Consider the following 22,120-nt stretch of genomic DNA (forward strand, 5'->3'; position numbering starts at 1 on the left):
CCAACCGGGATCTGACCCTTTGCAGACACAATTATAAGTACATGTAGCATACACACAGGATGATGGATGGATGACAGCATGAGTGAATAGACTGACAACTGAAAGACTGGGAGAAGTGGAGAGGGTTGAGAAATCAACAGCAAGAGAGACACAAATACAATAATCATGTGCTAAAACATGGGTTCGGTTCATGAAATCGCGAACAGTGAAGGAAGTTTCTGCAACTGCTCACAAGAAAAGTTGAGTTATACGCATGAACACTTTACTGTAAATAAGTTATTTTTGTGGGTGTTAACTTAAGCCCACAAACATCCTCAGCAACCGGTTTCTCCTGTCTTTACTTGTAACATTACAAATATTGAAGCCTATTCCCTCGAAGCCAACGCAGTGAATAAAAGCCGTATTTTGGTAGTCAATGCCGAGCAGTGAATAGCTTGTCAGACTGGCCAGGGCCTGTGGTTAGGATCAGGGGTGTGTGTGTGTGTGTGTGTGTGTGTGTGTGTGTGTGTGTGTGTGTGTGTGCGTGTGCGTGTGTGTGTGTGTGTGAGAAACAAGCTGTGTTTAGCAGTCTGCAGTATCTGTGAATAATGTTGTCTTTGTCTGAATCCAGGAGGCTCTCTGTCTCCCTCTAACTGAATTATGGAAAGGTGGGGATGCGGCTGGACTGACAATAGGTTTTTCTCTGTGTATCGGTGTGTGTGTGCTCCCATGTCTGTCTGCCAGTATGGTTGTGAGTGTGTGTCAAGTCGTAGTGTACACTCTTTGATCCATGTCAATATATCCCCATGGCTGTTTGTGTGTGTCTGTCTGTCTGTGTGTGTGTGTTTGATCCGTATATCCCTGTGGCGTTCCAGGGGAGCGTACTCAGCTGCTCCAATGCTCACTGGGAGACACCGTTATTAGAATGGGGACCTGGCACAGACACAGACACACGCACACACACGCACACACACAGACGCACACGCACACACAGACGCACACACACACAGGCCTCCATGAATCCCTGGACTTGAAGGTTTTTGAGAGAGAGAGAGAGAGAGAGAGAGAGAGAGAGAGAGAGAGAGAGAGAGAGAGAGAGAGAGAGAGAGAGAGAGAGAGAGAGAGAGAGAGAGAGAGAGAGAGAGAGAGAGAGAGAGAGAGAGAGAGAGAGAGAGAGAGAGAGAGAGAGAGAGAGAGAGAGAGAGAGAGAGAGAGAGAGAGAGAGAGAGAGAGAGAGAGAGAGCGCGCAATGGAGGGTCTCTGGCTGATCCTGATGGACGAAAACATAATGCTCAGTAAGTGTATGTACTGAACTGCTGATGTACTGCACTACATTTCAGTCATGTTTATCTTAGTGAGTACACACATATATTGTGTTTATTTGTCAAATTTGTTAAGTAAACATTGAAGTTTGGAAACAACCGCAGCAACACATCATATCACAACCTTTATAGTGACTTGAAGTATGCCACTGCAACGGCTACCATTACTACTACTGCTGCTACTGCTGCTACGTCAACATGACACGATGATGTAAAGCAGGAGGAGTAAGAGAGGGAGACAGGAAACAACAATAAGACGGATGAAGCCACAGAAAAAAGATGAAGAGATGTAGGGACAGATAGAGAGGAATTACACCCTGTGAGCCAGCACCTGGAGTGTAACAGCTTGGACCATGTTCCTGTCATTCTACTGTGTGTGTGTGTGTGTGTGTGCATGTGCGTGTGTGTGAGGTGAACAGAGGCAATGTGTCACAGAACAGGACAGACTCTGCATGGTGTGGCGTCCTATCAGCCCTGCCAAAACACACCCATACACAGACACAGTTCACATGAGACCCGTTTACAAGTTGCCACATCACACGCTACTTGTGTGATGTCGCCACCTGCCTCCTTTACACCTGTGGGAGTGGGGCAGGGAGGGCAATACGCCCGTCTCCTGCTATTTTCAATGTTTTCGTTCATTATTTGGGTGCTAAATCATAATTTCCCTAATATCACATTCTGTCCCTATCCCATGTGTTGTTTTGGTTGAATCATGAAAACACACTGCCCTCTCTCCATCTATTTGTTCAATAATTTCCCCATACTTTCAGCCTGAAGTGATAACCACCCACGCTATCTGTCCTTCTCTCCATCTTTTTGCCCCCATGCCAGTTCAGGGTGCATAGTGATGAAGGAGCTGGTTTCTTAGGGATTCATGGTAAACAGGCGTGTGCAGTAACATGACAGTGACACAGAAAGCCGGTCCGCTCTGCCGCATTGGGTTTTTCGCCTGTAACTCTTATATGTTCATTTCATTTATATGTGTCTGCCAGGTTTGATCACGCAGTGGTACTGTGTGTGTGTTTGTGTGTGTGCGCGTGCATCAGTGTCATCTGTATGCATACATGTCTATCAGTATGTATGGATGTGTCTTGTCACCCATTTCTGCGTACTGACTGGAGCCCCCAGGCCTCATCTGGCACTCAGCTGCACAATGCAAGGACACGGTTCTCTGTGCGTGTGCGTGTGTGGTTGTGTGTCTGTGTGTGTGACAGAGACGAGCAATCATTCACTGTTTTGTTGACATTTTACCTTTATATTGTCATAATGTGGATTCTGAATCTGACTGGGAATATGAGCAGAAACCTGTCATCCATATAAGAGCCATCATTCATGTTTTCAGTACGTACATTTTTCTCTGTCACAAGTGTCTCATACACACACACACACACACACACACGGAAAACAGTAGGACTGAGGGTTGCTCAGGAATCACCATGTGTGTTAGGTGAAGTCACTTCCTAGGTTGTGTAAGAGCGCACCCTGACTTTCACAGCGCAGAGCCGTATGTTTGCCATTGACATGCCGTGTGTGTGTGCAAGTGTGCGTGCCCTTCATGCTGCGAGTGTATTTTGGGTATGTTTACTGGTCCAGACTTGGCTGTTTAGACCATGAGCAACAGGGGAGGGGAAGTCCCCATGGGAGAGCACACTCCAAACAGGACGTGGTCAGAGAGTTCACCCGGTGTGGGCGTGACAGAGGAGTACGCCACCGGAGTGGTCAGTCTGACATTACTGCAGAAAGACAGAAGAGGAAGTAAGACAGAGGACGTTTAGGCAAGAGATAATGTGTAATGTGTCATTGTCAATAGGAGGAGAGACGGATTGATGGAGAGAGAGAGACAGAGACAAACCTAGAAGAGGCAGAGTGGAAGGGAAGCAGGGAATTCGTGTCTACAGGGTGTGTGTGGGGGGTTATTTTCGATCTGCTCCCAAGGCAGCATCCTGTCCTGGATGGGTGGGGCTAAAGACAAGCCAGGGAGCAGAGGAAGAGGGCTAAGATGGCCCATCTGCTGGTTCCAGACAGAGAGAGGGAGAGAGACACACACACACGCACACACACACTCTCTGTTGGAAGAGTGTCAACTCAGAGCTATAAATACACTGAACCCAAAGAAGACCACAAGGCGACTCAGGTGATTTTTCATTCGGTGTTAAAAACAGCAGTGGAGATGGGGCAGGCGCGCACACACACACACACACACACACACACACACACACACACACACACACACACACACACACACACACACACACACACACACACACACACACACACACACACACACACACACAGAGCACACTTACACACACAGATACATACACGTGCCTTTGGACAGCCTCCAGTTACCCCCACATACACACACTCTACATAAATTCTAGTACCGACAGATACTGACACTCGTACTATACGTTCTCAACATACACACACACACACACACACACACACACACACACACACACACACACACACACACACACACACACACAGTCCGAATCTCTTTATACACGTTTTCACACACACACTTTCGTCTTGTTGCATTTTTTTAAGTTTCTTCTTTATACCATTTGAGGACAGACAGATTATTTTTCTTTCACCACACACACACACACACACACACACACACACACACACACACTCGTATTGAAGGTGACAACAGCGCTTCACCCCAACTCCTCCACCCACAGCATCACTATAACATACAGAAATGTACACACACATTTTTCATGTGTAATGCAGCAGATAGCAGAGACAAAGTAGATTAGATTCTTTTATCTCTGTCTTTCCTGCTCTCCCCCTCGGTCGTCCTTCTCTTCCCTGCCCCATGAGAGTGTGTGTGTGTGTGTGTGTGTGTGTGAGCTTGCGTGTATGATAGGTTGTGTGTAATGGTCATTGCATTCTTTCCTGGCATTGTCTCTGAATGTCCACGCTCTTTGCCATAAATCTGTACATCTGTGAAAGCATTGCTGTGTGTGTGTGTGTGCGCGCACGTGTGCTCGCATTTGTCTGGCTCTGTGTGTGTGTGTGTGTGTGTGATTCTGTGTGCGTGTGTGTGTGTGTAATGCGACAAGGCATATTTCCCCAGGGCCCCTGGCTCTGCAGGCTTTAGCCTCGCTCTTTCTAAGCAGTTTAGGAAAAACAATGACAGGCCGCTGTATCGACTGGTCTGGCCTGGAAGATGGGCTTTTCTTTCTACACACAGACACGCACACACGCACACATGCACATCTGCTAAACTCACAGTACAAACACACACAAGAACAACAATGATGATCATTTAGTTGATGATCATTTATTTAGAAAGTCGATTGTACACAACAATCAGCACATAGAGTGGAACAGCTTAATATACAGAACCATCATCAGGATCAGCATTTACACACACATGCCTGTACATTGGGATATGGCTTCATTTTTGTCATATCCTGCTGTAAAAAGCCCAAAATAAAATGACATTGATTCTATTCTATTTTAATACTAAATATGAAACCACTGGCTTTTCCTAAAATGGGCTGATTGCTTCCTCTCCTCCTCCTTTCAGCCTTTTTTCAGCAGAATATATCAATTACCATGTTGTAGAGGAGATTGATACACACTTGCACACTCACACACACTTTTGATTGATTGCAATGCAGCATAATCAATACTGAGCTACCAACAACAATGTAAATTAAGTAGAAGTGGTGTGTGTGTGTGTGTGTGTGCGTGTGTGCTTGTGTGCGTGTGTGTGTGTGTGTGTGTGTGTGTGTGTGTGTGTGTGTGGGGCGGCCTGTCATCCACCTGTCCATTACAGTGCTGCCTTGTCTCATTTCTCTCATTTCCATGTCCCTCCCTTCTTTCCTTCCCTCCTTCCTCCTCTCTCTCTGGGCTATTTCCAGTCATCCACTGCAGTGCTGTGTGCTTCTCCAGGGATTGACCGCGGCCTCCCTTCCTCCATCTCTCCCTCTTCCTCCTCTGTCCTTCCTATCCATCCCTCGCTCCGTCTACAGATCAATACAGCAGCAGCAGCAGCAGGACCCCCAGAACCTGAGGGAAAACACACACCCTCACTCTCTCCCTCCTTCCTTCCTTCCTTCCTTCCTTCCTACCACCTCTCATCCTTCACTCCTTTTTCCAGTCCCTCATCACTGGCTCACATTACTTTCTCATCCCAGTCCCCTTTTTTTTACTTATATTGTAATGGTGATTGTGCATGTGTGTGTGTGTTTGTGGGGGGGGGGGGGTCTCTGGGTCATGTGATACGTGTGTCAGGACAAAAGGATGGACATGTAGGGGACTGGACGGAATCTCCCTCCCTCCTCCCCAGGAATTATAAAGGAATTAGCCTGACCTCTTTTGGTAGAGAGAGGAACTACAACAGACTGAGCGAGAGACAGAGGGAGAGAGAGTTTTTTCACATAATGGGGTCAGTAGCTCCCAATGAGATCTACTTCCTCACTAGAGAGGCCTACACACACCCAGACACCTCTTTTCCAATGTCTTTTCTCTTCATTATCGTTCTCATTTCCGTGTGTGTGTGTGTGTGTGTGTGTGCAAAAGGGGCTCTTGTGCGTGCGTGCGTGTGTGTTAGGCACTAATACCCTTTGTTTTCCCCTGGACAGTCTAGCTAGGACTCTAAAGCTGAGTGACAGACATTCTCACACACATATTCCCTCTGTCTCTGACACACACACACACACACACACACACACACACACGCACACACATCCACAAAGTGTTGAACAAAACATGCACGACAAGATAAGGGCCGCAGAAAGACAAATAAGTATTTATCAACCCCATGCCACATATAATCCTTCACATTTCTGGCCCCTCCCCTCTCCGCCCTGTGTTCTCTTCATCCCCTCCTCTTTCTTCATCCCACTATCAGCTGTTCCTTTTTGTAACATTTTTTTTCCTTTATGCAGAGGGGCCTGTCTGTGTGAGAGAGGGCGACTAATCTGAGAAAGCTGCTTTTAGAGGGGGTGAAGGGTGCGTGTGTGTGTATGTGTGTGTGTGTGTGTGTGTGTGTGTGTGTGTGTGTGTGTGTGTGAGTGGGTGTTGATTGGGGAAATGCCACTGGGAATTGTGTGTGTATGCAAGAGTGTGTATGTGTGAAGGAACAGGGATGATTGGAAAGATTTCAGAGGGAATTTGTACGTGAGGGAGGGGGGGAGAGAGAGAGAGAGAGAGAGAGAGAGACACTTGCATGCATGTGTATTTACTGTGCAATCTGGGGAAACTGAGTTGAGTTGGAGAACGGAAGCATCCTATTGGAAATATCTGTGATACACACACACTCATCCGTCCATCTTCCAGACACACACACACACTCACACACTCACACATACATCTTTACATGTGGCGCTTGCTAAATTCCAAACTAACAAATCCAGATCATCATGACTGCAGTGCCTTGCTTCAGCTGATTCAGGGGGCCGTGTGTGTGTGTGTGCGTGTGCGTGTGCGTGTGTGAATGATTGCACTCTTGTTTTTGACACATTTTCTCTAAAACTTGTTTCATGTATGAGCTTGTTAATATCCGATTATGTATGTAGGTATTTAGTTAATTTAAGTTAATTATCGAGCGTGTGTGTGTGTGTGTGTGTGTGTTTGTGTGAATGGAGGTTTTGCCGGTGCCTCCGTCTCCCTTCGTGCTCTTACTGCTGCTGTGAATTTTAATTGTGATAAAGGTGTTTTTAGCGATGTGATTATGTATTGACGCGCAGAGCTGCTGCTGTCTTTGGAGAGGCGTGTGTGAAGAGGTCTCAGAGGTACGGAGGCCATCTGTAAAATATTAATCACAGAATGAAACCACACACTGCTGCCTCACATCTAAATAAACACATAGAACAAGAGCAAGATGATTCATTCACTTCTGTTTTATTTCGGTGACTGGATCTGGGACTGTGTGTCTGTCTGTCCACACACACAGGTGTCACTGTGTGTGTGTGTGTGTGTGTGGGTGTGTGTGTGTTTATACAGTTTACCCCACAGATACACTTAAATATTTCACAAGTATATATTCTCTCCAGTTCTCTCCAACATTACAAAACACGTTCTCCCTCCGTTCCCAGCGTTTCCCCCCCTGCAGTTTGACTCAGCATCTGTATCATGACATCATGCTGTCGTCTCTCTGCCTCTCTCCTTCCATCTCATGTCGTTTTTCTTTTGTTGAATCTTTCTTCCTCACACATTCTTCTCCTTTATTTCCTTGTCTGGGCTGTTCTGGTTTTCCCTGTTTAATTGTCTTCGGTCGTCTTGTCCCTCATCACATTTGTTCCATTTATCATTAGTTCAGCCTCTTCTCTTCTCTTCTCTTCTCTTCTCTTCTCTTCTCTTCTCTTCTCTTCTCTTCTCTTCTCTGCTGTTCCTGGTCTCTTCTGTGCTGTTTTGGGGGGTGGGGTGGGGTTAGGGGGGGGCGGTGAGTGGAAAAGCTCCACGCTCACGTAGCCCATTATTTCTCTCATCATGTGTTCTCACTTTTTCTCTCTCCCTCTCTCCCTTTCTCTCCAGAACCACACACTGAGTCAGCACGCGCAGTGAGACCGGGGCCCGGCAGGATCTCTCGGCTCAGCCGGGGCCCCCGACCCGGAGCCGGCGGGGGACCCCCATCTCCACATCACAGCCAATCAAAGTGTCATTTGCTACTCACATGTAAAACTCTAACGATCGCGCCACTGGGTGCGGCTATTAGGAGCAGCAGGAGAAGGAATATTAATGGAATATGCTATTAAAAAGAAAGGAAAGAGTGGGTGAGAGAAACGCTAAGAGAAGAATGATGGAAAGGGGAAAGGAGTAAAAAAGGTATTGTACTTGCAGTATTTTTTATTGTCCCTGCCAGTCACCCCCCCACCCCCCCCCCCCCCCCTCTCCTCCGCTCCTTCTCCCATCACTCCCCAGGTCATGCATATTTTTTTTAACAAAGAGAAAAGAAAAAAAGGAAGACAACATCCTTAGTTTTTTGTTTTTTTTAATAGATTGTAGGAGAATGCTTCACTTTGCTGCCCCTCAGTTTGTTTATTGTATTCAGCTTTATAGGTGCCAACTTCTCGTCTTTTTTTTTTCTGCACATATGCGCTATTTTTTTTCTTCTTCTTCTCAGTTACATTTTTGTACTTTTTTTTGGTTTCTGGCTGTATGTAGGTACTCGTGCTGTGTCGTGATCGTTTGCCAGTCGTAATATTCCTGAGTTTCCCTCCCAAAATCTCCTTTTTATGATTATTGTTATATATATATTTTTCCTTTTTGTAATTACGATGAAAAAAGACATCAAACAAAATAAAGTGCAGAAAATCATACAGATGTTTCTTTTTTTGTTTGGATTGGGTTTTCCAGTCTCTATGGGGCCTATAATGGTTATTGTAAAAATGAATATCATCAATTTCAGTGCGTCTGGTCAATGACAATGCTTTTTAAATGTGAATTAACCAGATTGCAATAATCTAGTACAGACAAAAAAAGATAAATAAATAAATGACAAATAAAGAGACTTCTTGTGTGATGTGCATTTATTGTGAGAGAAGACTGTTCAGTTCTGTGTGTGTGTGTATTTGTGCAAATATTCAAATGCAACACGAAAAAGAAAGAATTGCAGATCATATCAGATTTTATCTTTATTTTATAATGTTTTTTCCATCTTTATCTTTATCTCTCATTTTGATCATGAGGCACAAAATCTGAAGGCTACAGGATTGAATATGTATTTGTATCATTCAGCTAAACTAATGCTGAACAGTTCAAATATACATACATGAAGACCAACCAAATCCTTAAACATGCAAAAACAATTACAGAAGAAAATAGAATAGATGTCCATTGACCTACCAAAACTTCTATAAATATACCAAAATTCATATTTGATGATGAAATTGTGCATGACAAAATATTGAGTCATTTCATTCTCCATACACTCCATCAGGTATATGGATGCATAGACTTGGCGTTGTGTCCATCACGGTGTTCCACTAAATGATCTCACTGTCAGTGTTCACTAGTGTGAGCAGCAACAGAAGGTTCAGTACCTCAGCATCTGATCCATCACGGAAACCACAACTAGACTCTCTCTCAAGGGAGACAAACCAGGCCAACGTTTCCCCTTTGGAGCTGCTTTTAATTGTGTTGCCATATTAATCATAGAGTATAAATTACATTTCAAATAAGTAAATGGTGATTGTCATTTTTAGCAACACTTTGAAATTTAAACTCGATTTTTTTTTTGTCTATCTGTTTTTATGAATGAGGACCAGACTAATTGTTAGAAAGGATATACTGTATAGTATAGTAAGAATATATACTGTATAGTTCACTTTTTTATCAGCTATCTCCCTCACAGCATACAGTATACAGTATATGCATGTATGTGTGCGTGTGTGTTCACTGATAATCACTGATAATTCCAGCTGCATTGTAGCACTATAACCTTTACATGGAGTAACATGGATGAAATCATCTACATGTAGTTGTGGATTATGAGGTTATGTTCAGACAACTGGGACCATGCAGAGACCAAAAACTTTCCTATGATCTGCAGCAACTCTACTCTACGGATCAGATATCGAATTTTGTTCCTGAAACCACAATTAGAGTTAGTTTCCTTACAAATTCCAAATTCATTCAGTCTGGTTAAAATAAGACGAGATAAAGTTTAACGTTTTGGTCTGTGCTGTACAATACAAACACTGCATTTGAAGTTATTTGTTAGTCTAGAAGAAAAATAATAAATAAGAGTAAGTAAAAACCTGTTATTCAGGTGTCACAAATAATCTAGTCAATGGAATTTCCAAAGAAATCATGACTAACTCGACGCACAGTGGAAGTGTGTTTGTGCAGAGGTAAGGGTTTATCTGTCACTTGTTATAATGTGGATTCAGCTTTAACTCAACACCATAACTATACAAAACAACACACACTCTCACATGCACACACACAGCGGAGAGTCACGTTATGAAGTCACGTAGCTGGACGGTTAATCTGTTAAATTAAGTCGCCTTTCACTATACTTGTACAAACCCCAATTCCAATGAAGTTGGGACGTTGTGTAAAATGTAAATAAACCAAAAAAGCTGGGACAGGGGCAACAAAAGACTGGGAAAGTGAAGAATGCTCAAAAAACACCTGTTTGGAACATTCCACAGGTGAACAGGTTAATTGGAAACAGGTGAGTGTCATGATTGGATATAAAAGGAGCGTCCCCGAAAGGCTCAGTTGTTCACAAGCAAGGATGGGGCGAGGGTCACCACTTTGTGAACAACTGCGTGAGCAAATAGTCCAACAGTTTAAGAACAACGTTTCTCAACGTACAATTGCGAGGAATTTAGGGATTTCGTCATCTACAGCCCATAATATCATCAAAAGATTCAGAGAATCTGGAGAAATCTCTGCACGTAAGCGGCAAGGCCGACTACCAAGATCGAATGCCTGTGACCTTCGATCCCTCAGGCGGCACTGCATTAAAAACCGACATCATTCTGTAAAGGATATTACCACGTGGGCTCAGGAACACTTCAGAAAACCATCGTCGGTTAACACAGTTCGTCGCTACATCTAGAAGTGCAAGTTAAGACTCTACCATGCAAAGCGAAAGCCATATATCAACAACACCCAGAAGCGCCGCCGGCTTCTCTGGGCCCGAGCTTATCTGAGATGGACTGACGCAAAGTGGAAAAGTGTGCTGTGGTCTGACGAGTCCACATTTCAAATTGTTTTTGGAAATCATGGACGTCGTGTCCTCCGGGCCAAAGAGAAAAAGGACCATCCGGATTGTAATCAGTGCAAAGTTCAAAATCCAGCATCTGTGATGGTATGGGTGTGTGTTAGTGCCCAAGGCATGGGTAACTTGCACATCTGTGAAGGCACCATTAATGCTGAAAGGTACATACAGGTTTTGGCGCAACATATGCTGCCATCCAAGCAACGCAGCGTGGCTTCGTGGTAAAAGAGTGCGGGTACTAGACCGGCCTGCCTGCTGTCCAGACCTGTCTCCCATGGAAAATGTGTGGTGCATTATGAAGCGCAAAATACGACAACGGAGACCCTGGACTGTTGAGCAACTGAAGTTGTACATCAAGCAAGAATGAGAACGTGTTGCAGGCATCAAATTCAAAATGAATGAATATTTGCAAGTGAATATTTGCAAGAAAACAATAGTTTATCAGTTTTAAAATTGAATATCTTTGTAGTGTATTCAATTGAATATACGTTGAAGAGGATTTGCAAATCATTGTATTTTGTTTTTATTTACGTTTTATACAACGTCCCAACTTCATTGGAATTGGGGTTTGTACTTTATTGACGGTCCCTAACTTCTGACGTGACAGGTGTACACGATACAGACTTGATATAAGTTTAATTTAATTCATATAATAACAGCACATGGCACAAAAGCGCACTGTGGTCACATATATGATCCAGGTGTATAAACGTTGACGGCGGTTCCTCCCTGCAGCAGAAACCCGGTGAACGCGGCGCAGCTCCGCGTGTGTTTCCGGGTGGTAGGTACCGAGGCTGCCGCTCCGGTCCAGCAGCTAGCATCGCATCAGCCTCCCTCCCTCCCTCCCTCCCTCAGCGAGCCTCCACAACAGCACCACCGGCCAGCCTACCACCAAATACCGAGGCGCATCTATAATTAATGTGTCTTAGCTGAAAAACCAAAGCTGGGCTGCTCAGGCGGGCAGGAGTTATGGCGGCGTCCCTCCTCTCCGAGACCGACATCATGCACGGGTCCATGGCGGAGGAAGATCCGAACGGGAATGAGCACGGGGCGGCCGCACGAAGCCCTGCGCCCCGCTGGGGACCGCAGCACGCCGGGGCCCGACAGCTCGCCGGGCTCTACTCTCCAGGTAAGGACGGATGTTCAGACGCTGTTGCTGATAATTGTCGCTCATTTGTTGGTAACTGAGCAGAGACTTGAGGCGTCAGCGGAGGCCTGAGCCTCAGAGACCTCAGACCATCTGACACGGATGATAATGATGATGATGATGATGCTGATGATGATGCTGATATAAAATATAGGTTCAATTGTTCTGTATGTTGTGTAATAAGTTACATATATCTAAATGACCCACATTACAGTCAATCAGTACTGCTCATGTAAGATGCAGTAAATTACTACACACAAGAAGCTCCTTTAAGGTCTCATATCCAGTTTGAGTTTTCTATTTTTAATCATTGGAATGTTGGCCAACACTATATGGACGTGAGGACATGATACCATAGATTTTGGAAGACAAATTCAGCCAAAACACCATGACTGAGTTCTAATTAACCCTAAGGTGCTGATGGAGTGCAGGTCAGTCACCTTTTCCTTAAAAGATTAAAAAAATATTCTTTAAAGACCTCTTGATTTCATGCAGATACTCTAAAGTAAAAGTATCATTTCATGCCATAATTTTGAGATTCCCCCTCCCTTTAACTAAACCTGCATAAACCAGCAATATTCCTCACACAGCAATAGATTGTTCACCTAACGGGCCGTTTTACTCCATAAAATGTACCATGTACTTGCTTCACAATGACCTCACATTCATCATCCATACTGATGTCAGGTACAGACCATGACCATCAGGAGTAGTTGGGGGTTCATGACTTGCTCAGAAGCACTTTGACATGCACTCTAGGAGTCTGGAATGGAACCAGCAACCTTCTAATCCCTAGACGATGCTCCACCTTCCCATGATGCCGCTTCATAATGTTTGTTTATATGTATTTGCCAAAGTTGTAGCAGTTTTACATGCTGCTAAAAGTTGTTGGAATAGTTTGGACAATAGTTTGAAACTTTTGAATTCTGCAATTATCAGAACAGAGAACATGTTACATATGAACTCAGACTCTGATACCAGCAGCTGTCTCCAGTTAGTCACCTCCTCTCGTAAATACACCTTCTCTTTGTGGCATTGATGGGAAGCAAAAACATCATGTTTTTATTGGTTGTCATCATGGTAACAGTAGTGAATTGTGTTGAATACATGCAGCACACTTTATATCTCTACAGGCAAATCCGGAGCATGTACAGATTTCTACCAGTTAGGTTTTATCACACATCCCATGTTCACAGCTGTTCTCAGCAGTGTGCAGCTTCTTATGTTATTGAAGTTAAATCAGTTAAATCAATATCCTTGGTATAAGCTATCAGCTGGTATAGGTGTCATATATACAGTATGTGTGTGTGATGGTGTCCAGCTGTGATCCTCCGGTCCCGTCCCTTGCCAGCCTGAACTCACCTGTTGTCTGATCTGACTGCTGGACTGTAACCTGCATGGCAAAATCAAAGTAATCAGTCCTGTGGAGCCTGAGGGCCACTGAGGGCCACACTGACATGTAGGCTGCATGTCACTGTTACTGTTGGTACTCCTGCTACAAGCTGCTACCTCACGGTCTGGAGCAATCACCTGCAGGATTCTCTTCTCTCCTCTCCTCTCCTCTCTCCTCTCCTCTCCTCTCCTCTCCTCTCCTTCATCAGGTGTTCCATCTGCACTCTCTCTTTTACTTGCACTCATACTTAGTGATCAAAGCTTAAATAGTCCAGGGCCTCTGTGTTGTTCATCACAGCTGCAGCTCTTATCTTTTGGGTGGTTTTCCCTTCATTTACATTTTTTATTTTTCATTTGCATTAACCAGAGTGTGAGATGGGAGCATGAATGGCCTCATGAATGATGTCACAGTCGTTAATGATGTCAGTCGACCCTGACCTTTGTTCAGAGTGGAAACAATGAGCTAGTGGGCATCGGCCTTCCTCAGCCTCTTTTTGAAATGAATCATTTATTTTAAGTGTATTCATCTTATTACATTATTCTTCTACTGCTGTTTGATGTCACGTCTCCTCTCCAGCTGCTCTGCTCAGTATTAAACGGTAAGTTGGGTTACAATGGGGTGAAGGGGAACAACAAACTGAGCCTTTCTCTCCCTGAACCTCGTCTGAAAGGAACCTGTGCTCCCCGACTCAGCCGTCTTAGCCTGACCAGCTCACTGAACATCTGAATTTGCCTCTGGCCTTAACAAGAACGATTATCAGAGAAATGAAGGCTTTTTCACCATGTCCATCCAGTTGTGTGGTCTTAGTGTTTAGAGAGTCAGGATCCCTAGGTAACAGGTGAGTCAGCTGACCTGCCTGGTGAAAGAAGCTGGAACACACTTCAGTTCAGTGGAAGTTTGTGAGACCGGCGGTCCCATATTTAGACTCAATGGATGAAGGAGTCGCCTTCACTATATATGGGACTGAATCCACACTGATATTCAGAGATGCTACATCATAGAGATAACGTTTAGATTGTGTGTGTGTGTGTGTGTGTGTGTGTGTGTGTGTGTGTGTGTGTGTGTGTGTGTGTGTGTGTGTGTGTGTGTGTGTGTGTGTGTGTGTGTGTGTGTGTGTGTGTATGTAATCTACTGCCAGACAACGCATGCATTATACATGCATGTACAAGCCTACCAATGCAGGCACACATACACAAACACACACACACACACACACACACACACACACACACACACACACACACACACACACACACACACACACACACACACACACACGTACAAAACACCTGTCAGACATATGTTGTTGCTGTGGATCATTTTGCTTAATTAAACTTAAAAAACAAGCTGATGACGAGGCGCCAGGGGAGATGAGGTTTATTATGTGTTTTCATTAATTCCTCCATCACAGCACAAGCTAATTAACATTAGTAATATTGGCAGGAAAGAAGTAAACATTTGAATGCTTAGTGGGTTAAAAACAAACTGCACTATTGCTCCGTTTGCATGATCAGAAAAGGGATATGGACCTCAGAGTGAAGACTAGCAAGTGTGTGTGTGTGTGTGTGTGTGTGTGTGTGTGTGTGTGTGAGTGAGTGTGTGTGTGTGTGTGTGTGTCATTAGTCCCTTATGTGTTCATAGGATGTTTGGATAGATGGTATGTGAGTGTGTGAACAGATGAAGCCCAGCATCCATCTCCTCATCCTGTAGAAACCCTAACCCTAACACACACACACACACACACACACACACACACACACACACACACACACACACACACACACACACACACACACACACACACACACGTGCTGAGTGGACACAGAGCTCAGATGTGACAATCCTAATGCAAGTGTCTCATTCCACCTGTACCTCACGAATCATGATGAAGCCTATGGAACTAATGGAGCTCACAGTGTGAAGTACAGTATATAGATGGATGAGGATGGACTGAACAATGCAGGAGGACGAAGAATTGAGTCCTGGTTCCTTAGTGTGAAATGAGGAAAAGTTGATGTTGGTGCTCTAATGTTGTTTTTAGTGCGTGTGTGTGTGTGTGTGGGCTCAATGTTAAAGACAGTTAATCAGAATTGTTGCTGCCATAGACCTTGATTATTTGGAAATGTTAAGTCTATTAAATTAATCAAGTTATTCCTTGTAATCGTTCACAGACTCCACACAGACTATTTAATGTGGTGTAACTGTCAAATTGCTTCATTTTAATAGAGAGCTGGATCAACCTCTCTGCCTATAACTCAGACTATCCCAGTGTGTGTGTGTGTGTGTGTGTGTGTGTGTGTGTGTCTTCATCATAGAGCAGAATATTAGATATTTTTTTTTATATCACCAGGCAAAATTTCCAAATGACTTCCAAGCTTTCCTCATGTGAGCCAAAGTGCTCAGCAGGCTGCGAGTGTCCGATATGCTCAGGAACACTAACAATGCTGTCGGGCCATTTCACCGAAACTTAAGAGACACAAATGTTTCCCACATGCTGACAAGGATCTGTTAAAGACAAATAAACACCTCACATTCCAAATGTCAGTGTCCATTTAAGGGAGCGTCACGCTGCTCTGCGCCGAGTGCTGCGGGTCCGGATCAGCGCCGGCAGGAGGTCAATCTAAATAGCAGTCTGGCTTGTTAAGAGTTTGGAGAAGTTAGATGAGGCTCCATAGGGCCAAACACGACCTCATTACGGCAAAGCTGAGACGGACAAACAGCTGGACGCATCTCCCTCTGCCTCTGCTCCTCCTCCTCCAGGATGCCTTACTCCCTTCTATGCAGACCGGAACTCGTCTGTCTTCTGCCCCTCACATGTGTCGGAATGATCATGGCCCACACTTTTTCCTTTCCTTTCCTTTCCTTTCCTTTCCTTTCCTCATGTATCTCTTACCAACATCCTAGTCGGCTCATGTGAGCAGGATGAACCTTGTTGTCTAACTGTGCCTGTGTGTGTTGTGTTATGTGTGTGCCGTGTCTCCAGTTACCCTTGAGGATCTGTTGTCAGCGCCTGTAAGCTATCTGGAGAGCGATAGTGATCTTCATCTTCCTCCTCATCAGTCTGACTCCTGACGCAGGCTCATATATCAGACTTGCTCCCATTAAACACACATAAAAGATGAGCTTTCATATCTGATCTTCATGAAACCAACAAGTTGCTGCTGCCTGTTTAATCATTTAGGACAGAACAGCTCATATGTTGGGAAAAATGTCCAACAATAACTAATAACTAAATGTATCAATGTGTTTAGTTGTGTGTCACATGGAGGACACAACTTAGACCGTCAGTGTGTGGGATCTGATCTGACAGGAAGCTCGGGAGCTGGCTTAGACTTCATGTAAATCACAGCATTTTGTACATTTTAGATTGTGTGTATTTATATTAAATAAAGGTTGCCATGGTGAAATCCAATCTGAAGTCAACTTCCTGTGGCAGGTGCAGCTTGAATACAAGAGGACAGGATATCATATTGATTACTGTCAGTGTATCTGAGGTGTAATGTGACAGTTATCCAGCTAGAAAACTGTGTGTATGTGTTATAATAGTATGTGTCTTTCCACTGCTCGAGTTGAGTTTGCTGCTTTCTCCAAAGTCCACAGCCCTGTCGCCATAACAACAGAACAGGGCGAGTCCATTGATGACAGGTAGAATTCATAATGGAGATAAGTAAGCAGGAAGTCTCTCTGTATAAGAAATAGGAATCTGATCATATCTGAAGCTGTTCTGACTACAAATGGCAAAACCTAAAACTGAGTTAACTTCAGTCTCAGTGTGCAAAGGATGATGAGGATGATGAGGGTGTCCAGAGGTGAACAAACGACTTCTCAGGCCCATTTTGCAGTAATATATTCTTAGCAGAGTGACATGGTGTCCTCATGACATTTGACCGACTGGAATTTGTCTCGTAAAAACCACGGTGCCATCAAAGTGCAGACTTGGCAGAAGTGTTTGAAATGTGAGGATTAAAATACACACACAGACACACACAGATACACGTACACGTACTCACTCCCTGAACTGTCCACCCTACGGTCATAAAGGTCAGGGATCAAATCTTATTTGGGCATATGAGCCAAGAGAGTAACAGCACTTGACTTTGACCTGTGTGTGTGTCTGTGTCTGTGTCTGTGTGCGAGACCCCAGAGTGTGTACAATATGCACGGTGTGGGCGATAGAGATGCAACGGTCAGCAGAATCACAGGACGTAGCTGTTCCAAATTGTGTGTGTGTATGTGTGTGTGTGTGTGAAGCTGACATGATAAATAAACTCATCAGGCACAAATCATAACAAACCAGTGTTTTATATTTGACATCATTGTGTATTTGCTCATTTCTCTGTTGTTGAACACAAAAAGGCTCCTCAGATTGATGAAATTTGAAAATTGTGTTGACATTTCTGCTTAAACTGCAGACCCATAAAGAGACTTTGTTTTATTTCCACATAGATCATTATTTGATTGAGATATTTTTTGCAAATGGATACAAAAATTTTAAATGTAATTATTTCCAATTATTCAATTTATTATCTATCTTTGTTCTTTTATTATTTTAATGTTTGGGATTTATTGTTTTTTCAAAATGTTTAATTATTTTTAATCATTTAATCATTCAATACACAAACACAGGTAGTATACAATAGACACATACACACAAGTGAGCCACTCTTCATCCTGAACTCTGCCTCCACACTACTGTGCCATGTTCTCACAACCTCCAGTGGCTGTGGCTTCCGGCTGTTTCAATGTCAATCTACTTGTACCTCATATTGCCTACATTACCTCAGGGTCTATGTATAAAGTTTAACAACAACAATAGTTATAATAGTACAACCTTCCTTCTCTCTATCTCTCTCTCCTTTTCCCCTCTTTTTGTGTAAAAATTATCTCCAAAATATCCTGTATGTGCAAGGTCATGTAAAATGTTTGCTTCAACAGTGTGTGTGTGTGTGTGTGTGTTTGTGTCTTTAGGAAGCCCATAATTTGTTGTAGTATGTGTGTATGTAAGCACTTTGCATTAGTTTTGTGTGTGTTTCCTTGCTTGTCTGTGTTTTGTGCCATTGTGTGTGTGTGTGTGTGTGTCCCAAGTTGGGTTGTCCACTGAGATCAGATGAAAGGAAAAAGAGGCCTATGACTGATCCACTCCGCAGGAACCAGGGAATTCTCTCTCTCTCTCTCTCTCTCTCTCTCTCTCTCTCTCTCTCTCTCTCTCGTCATCATCCCTCTGTCACTCTCTCACCTCTCTCTCTGTCTCCCTCCCTTGTCTCTCTTCGCATGTGACCCACTTTTAACACCCACATGTCTCCATTTCTCTCTCTTTTTCACTTTCCCCAAGTCCCATCTAAAGACGGTCTGCTGAGAGCAAACCAGGAGAGAGACAGAGAGAGAGAATTAGAAGAGTGTAAGAGCTGTGTGTGCTGTGTTCATACATGCAGTATCATCCTCTATACGGCCCTGTGAATGAGTGTTCGGTGGTGTGTTGCGGCTCTGACCGTCTCTTTGAGCTGCTAACAAGCTGTCGTTCAAAGTGTGTGTGAGGCTCTTTGTGTCAGATTCTCTGTCGGTGGCTTTTCAGTGTGTCAGTGCAGCTGCCTCACGCGTTTTGCTCTCTCTCTCTCTCTCTCTCTCTCTCTCTCTCTCTCTCTCTCTCTCTCTCTCTCTCTCTCTCTCTCTCTCTGTGTATGTGCCCTTAAAGTTTGCGTGTCCTACCTACTGTTCTGTCTATACAGTCAAACCTGCGTAACACTGTACATAACAGCGTCACACACATGCTCAAATGTCTTCACATATATGAAAAATGTCATGCAGTGTGTATTGGTTTATCATGTTTGTATTTTTAAATATTTCACGTTTTCTCTGATATCACTAGTTTTAAATGTATCAGATTTAATGTAATGTATCTATTGAAATATTCTGGGTCAGTCCCGTGGCCAGAGAGGCGTTCAGGTGTCCTCAGGTGGATCAGTCTGCACAGTTGTGTCACAAACAAAGCATCATACAGACAAACATATCAGCCTTTTGCTTGAAAAAGTTAATATCCAACATTTGGAGTAATGATCCCCTATATTTCGTTTTTCTGCCTCCAAACCAAACACACAGAGAGACTCACAGATGCTGGCGGATGGAGAGATAAAATGTGTTCTCTCTTCTCTGGGAATATTCTGGATCTCATAGACGCTCCCGGCAGAGGAAGAGCAGCCATGTTCCTAATGTATGAAGTCATGTGTCTCGCTTATCTGATATAAGTGTTGTTGTTGCTGTTGTCGTGGTACTAAGAGATCAGTGATGCGTTTGTTAAATCACATACGATCAATACATGACAATCACTCTTTTGCTCGCACATCTGTGGTTGTCATGGAGACTTGTGCACAGCAGAGTCAGGGTGAAGGACTGGGAACTCATTTTGTTCTTCAATATCAAATTAAATGTATTAATTATATATAGAAGTAGTAACACTTCACTGTAATGGCAGTGCTGTTGTGTGTGTGTGCGCGTGTGTGACCGTGTGTGCTTGTGCGTGCGTTATGCTGCGGTTAAACATGATTTTGGGGACTCACTACTTTTCCATGAGCATGTCTGGATGGCAGACGGCTACAGATGCTCCATGGCCTCCCACTTACTTCCATGCATATCTCTGCTCTGGAAGAGGCGCTTCATGTAAAAGGAGCATGTGTGTGGGTGTGTGTGTGTGTGTGTGTGACATACGGCATCACGGCCCCTCACTCTGTTTGGTGTAAGCGGAAAGAGAAAGAAAGGAGGATGAAGGTAAAGGGCCTCAGCCTCTGCCTCTCTCTCTCTCTCTGGGTCCATTAGTATTCAGGCCGTGTTGCCTGCCTGCCCACTGCCCGCCACTCACTCCCCAGACAGCGAATCAGCCGGCGTTGATTAATTTCAGCCTATTAGCACCCCTCGCTCCCCTCCCCCGGCTCCGCCCAGGTTAAATCCCTGTGCACACCCACATGCACGCTCGCAGGCGGGGGGGCTGCTGGGTGAGCGATGGCAGAGGGGCTGCCAGGGAGCCAGTTGTTGTCAGAATGATATTAATGAGTGCACTACTCTGGCCCTAAGAGTGTGTGTGTGTGTGTGTGTGTGTGTGTGTGTGTGTGTGTGTGTGTGTGTGTGTGTGTGTGCGCGCAAGTTTATCTCTTTAAATTTGGCAGTCTAGGTGTGCGTGTGTGTGTACTGTAGAGTTTAACATGATGGGGGGGGTTGTGTGTGTGTAGCTGTGCTGTATAAGTGCATTGTCCGATCGCCTCTTTGTGTGTGTGTGCGTGTGGGCGCCTAATTCACTCTATACATGTATATGTTGTATGTGTGTACATATATGCCTGTGTGTGTGTCTGCCTGTGTGTGATATCCAGCAATGCCATGGCCTGAGGGACAAGGACTTGTGTATGTGTGTGTTGTGTGTATGAGTGTGTGTGCTCTGCGGAGGCCTGTCCTAGTTTCCTTCCCCTCACCAGGGAGCCGGAGGATCCAACGACTGACGCACATCACCTGACAGCCGCCCCACTGCTCTGTGGCCCTGCACTGTGTGTGTGTGTGTGTGTGTGTGTGTGTGTGTGTGTTTCATGTGTGTGCATGATGGAGATGGAGTGTCTACATTTGTGTGTGTCACTATGTGTGTGAGACATGAGGGTGTGACAATATGTTAGGAAATCCATTAATTGTAGCATCATTGCATGTGTGTGAGCGCACAAGTGTGTGTGTGTGTGTGTGTGTGTGTGTGTGTGTAAATAAAGCGAGAGTGAATTTTGGTGTACTGTTCCCTTGGTGTGTGTGTGTCTGTCTGTGTGTCTCTGTGTGTGTGTTCCTTGGGGCAGAGTGGAGGAAATGGTGTCACATGAAGCTTGGAGACAACAGAGCTCGCTGCTCTACTTAACCTCTTTATGGACTCAGGCTGTGTGTATGATGTTAATGCAGTCTAATGTAAACACATTAGCTTCATGTATGGGCCTGTGTGTACATTACCACCATTATAGTGATTCACTGCTTTGGCGTGGAGTGAGCAGGTCATTACTCAGTCAGCTCGGGTTTGTGTCCAGGTCCTAACGGGTCCACTGGGCTCCCAGGGACTGAGACCTGAGTGTCCAAACTGACATTCAGTCTAACTGGGTTGGGTCGAGTCCTGGGGTCAGGGGTCAGAGGTCAGTGTGTCACGATGACACCCTGTCAGCGCTGACGGCTCAGTGCTGTGTTGTTACTGCAGGAGGAGGTGTGACGGTAAACATGGAGCTGTTCTGTGCTGAAAGAGGAGCAAGGAGTTGAGGCGTCTTGGTTACCTCCATTAACATAGAGGGAGATTAGAAGTAGTTTTATTTGATTACATTCAAAATAGGTCCAAGATTCAATATAAACATGTAAGAACTACATGTTCATTCAATAGTTAATATGGGTTGGTAAAAATGTAATTGTAATTGGATACTTTTACATGATAAAAATATTTTTAGAATTGAATTTAAATTGAATCTTAAAAAATATGTCTAATAATACATACTCGGTGAAAATATGTAAAAACTTTCAATCAGTTTAGTTCCTCTCTTTAGTTTGGATCAGGGCGGTTGTCATGTTCTCATGCTGTAAACTAA

The 22,120-nt window shown here is 44.3% G+C and overlaps 2 protein-coding genes across 2 annotated transcripts in view; both read left to right on the top strand.

Annotated features, from left to right (window-relative positions):
• Positions 1-8,768, top strand: part of znf423 (zinc finger protein 423) — a 118,530-nt gene extending 109,762 nt beyond the window's left edge. Inside the window, exon 21 of the mRNA XM_076142616.1 lies at positions 7,800-8,768. Within this exon, the coding sequence (XP_075998731.1) occupies positions 7,800-7,829 (30 nt within the window). The 3' untranslated portion in view covers positions 7,830-8,768. The remainder of the gene's footprint in view (positions 1-7,799) is intronic.
• A 3,196-nt stretch (positions 8,769-11,964) lies between these two features.
• peds1a (plasmanylethanolamine desaturase 1a) overlaps positions 11,965-22,120 on the top strand; it is a 24,798-nt gene continuing 14,642 nt past the window's right edge. The window contains exon 1 of the mRNA XM_076142003.1: positions 11,965-12,124. Within this exon, the coding sequence (XP_075998118.1) occupies positions 11,965-12,124 (160 nt within the window). The remainder of the gene's footprint in view (positions 12,125-22,120) is intronic.

The sequence above is a fragment of the Genypterus blacodes genome, unplaced genomic scaffold, assembly GCF_046128005.1.
Source record: "Genypterus blacodes isolate CSIRO-AG114 ecotype Tasmania unplaced genomic scaffold, CSIRO-AGI_Gbla_v1 ptg000021l_1, whole genome shotgun sequence".
Taxonomy (NCBI): Eukaryota; Metazoa; Chordata; class Actinopteri; order Ophidiiformes; family Ophidiidae; genus Genypterus; species Genypterus blacodes.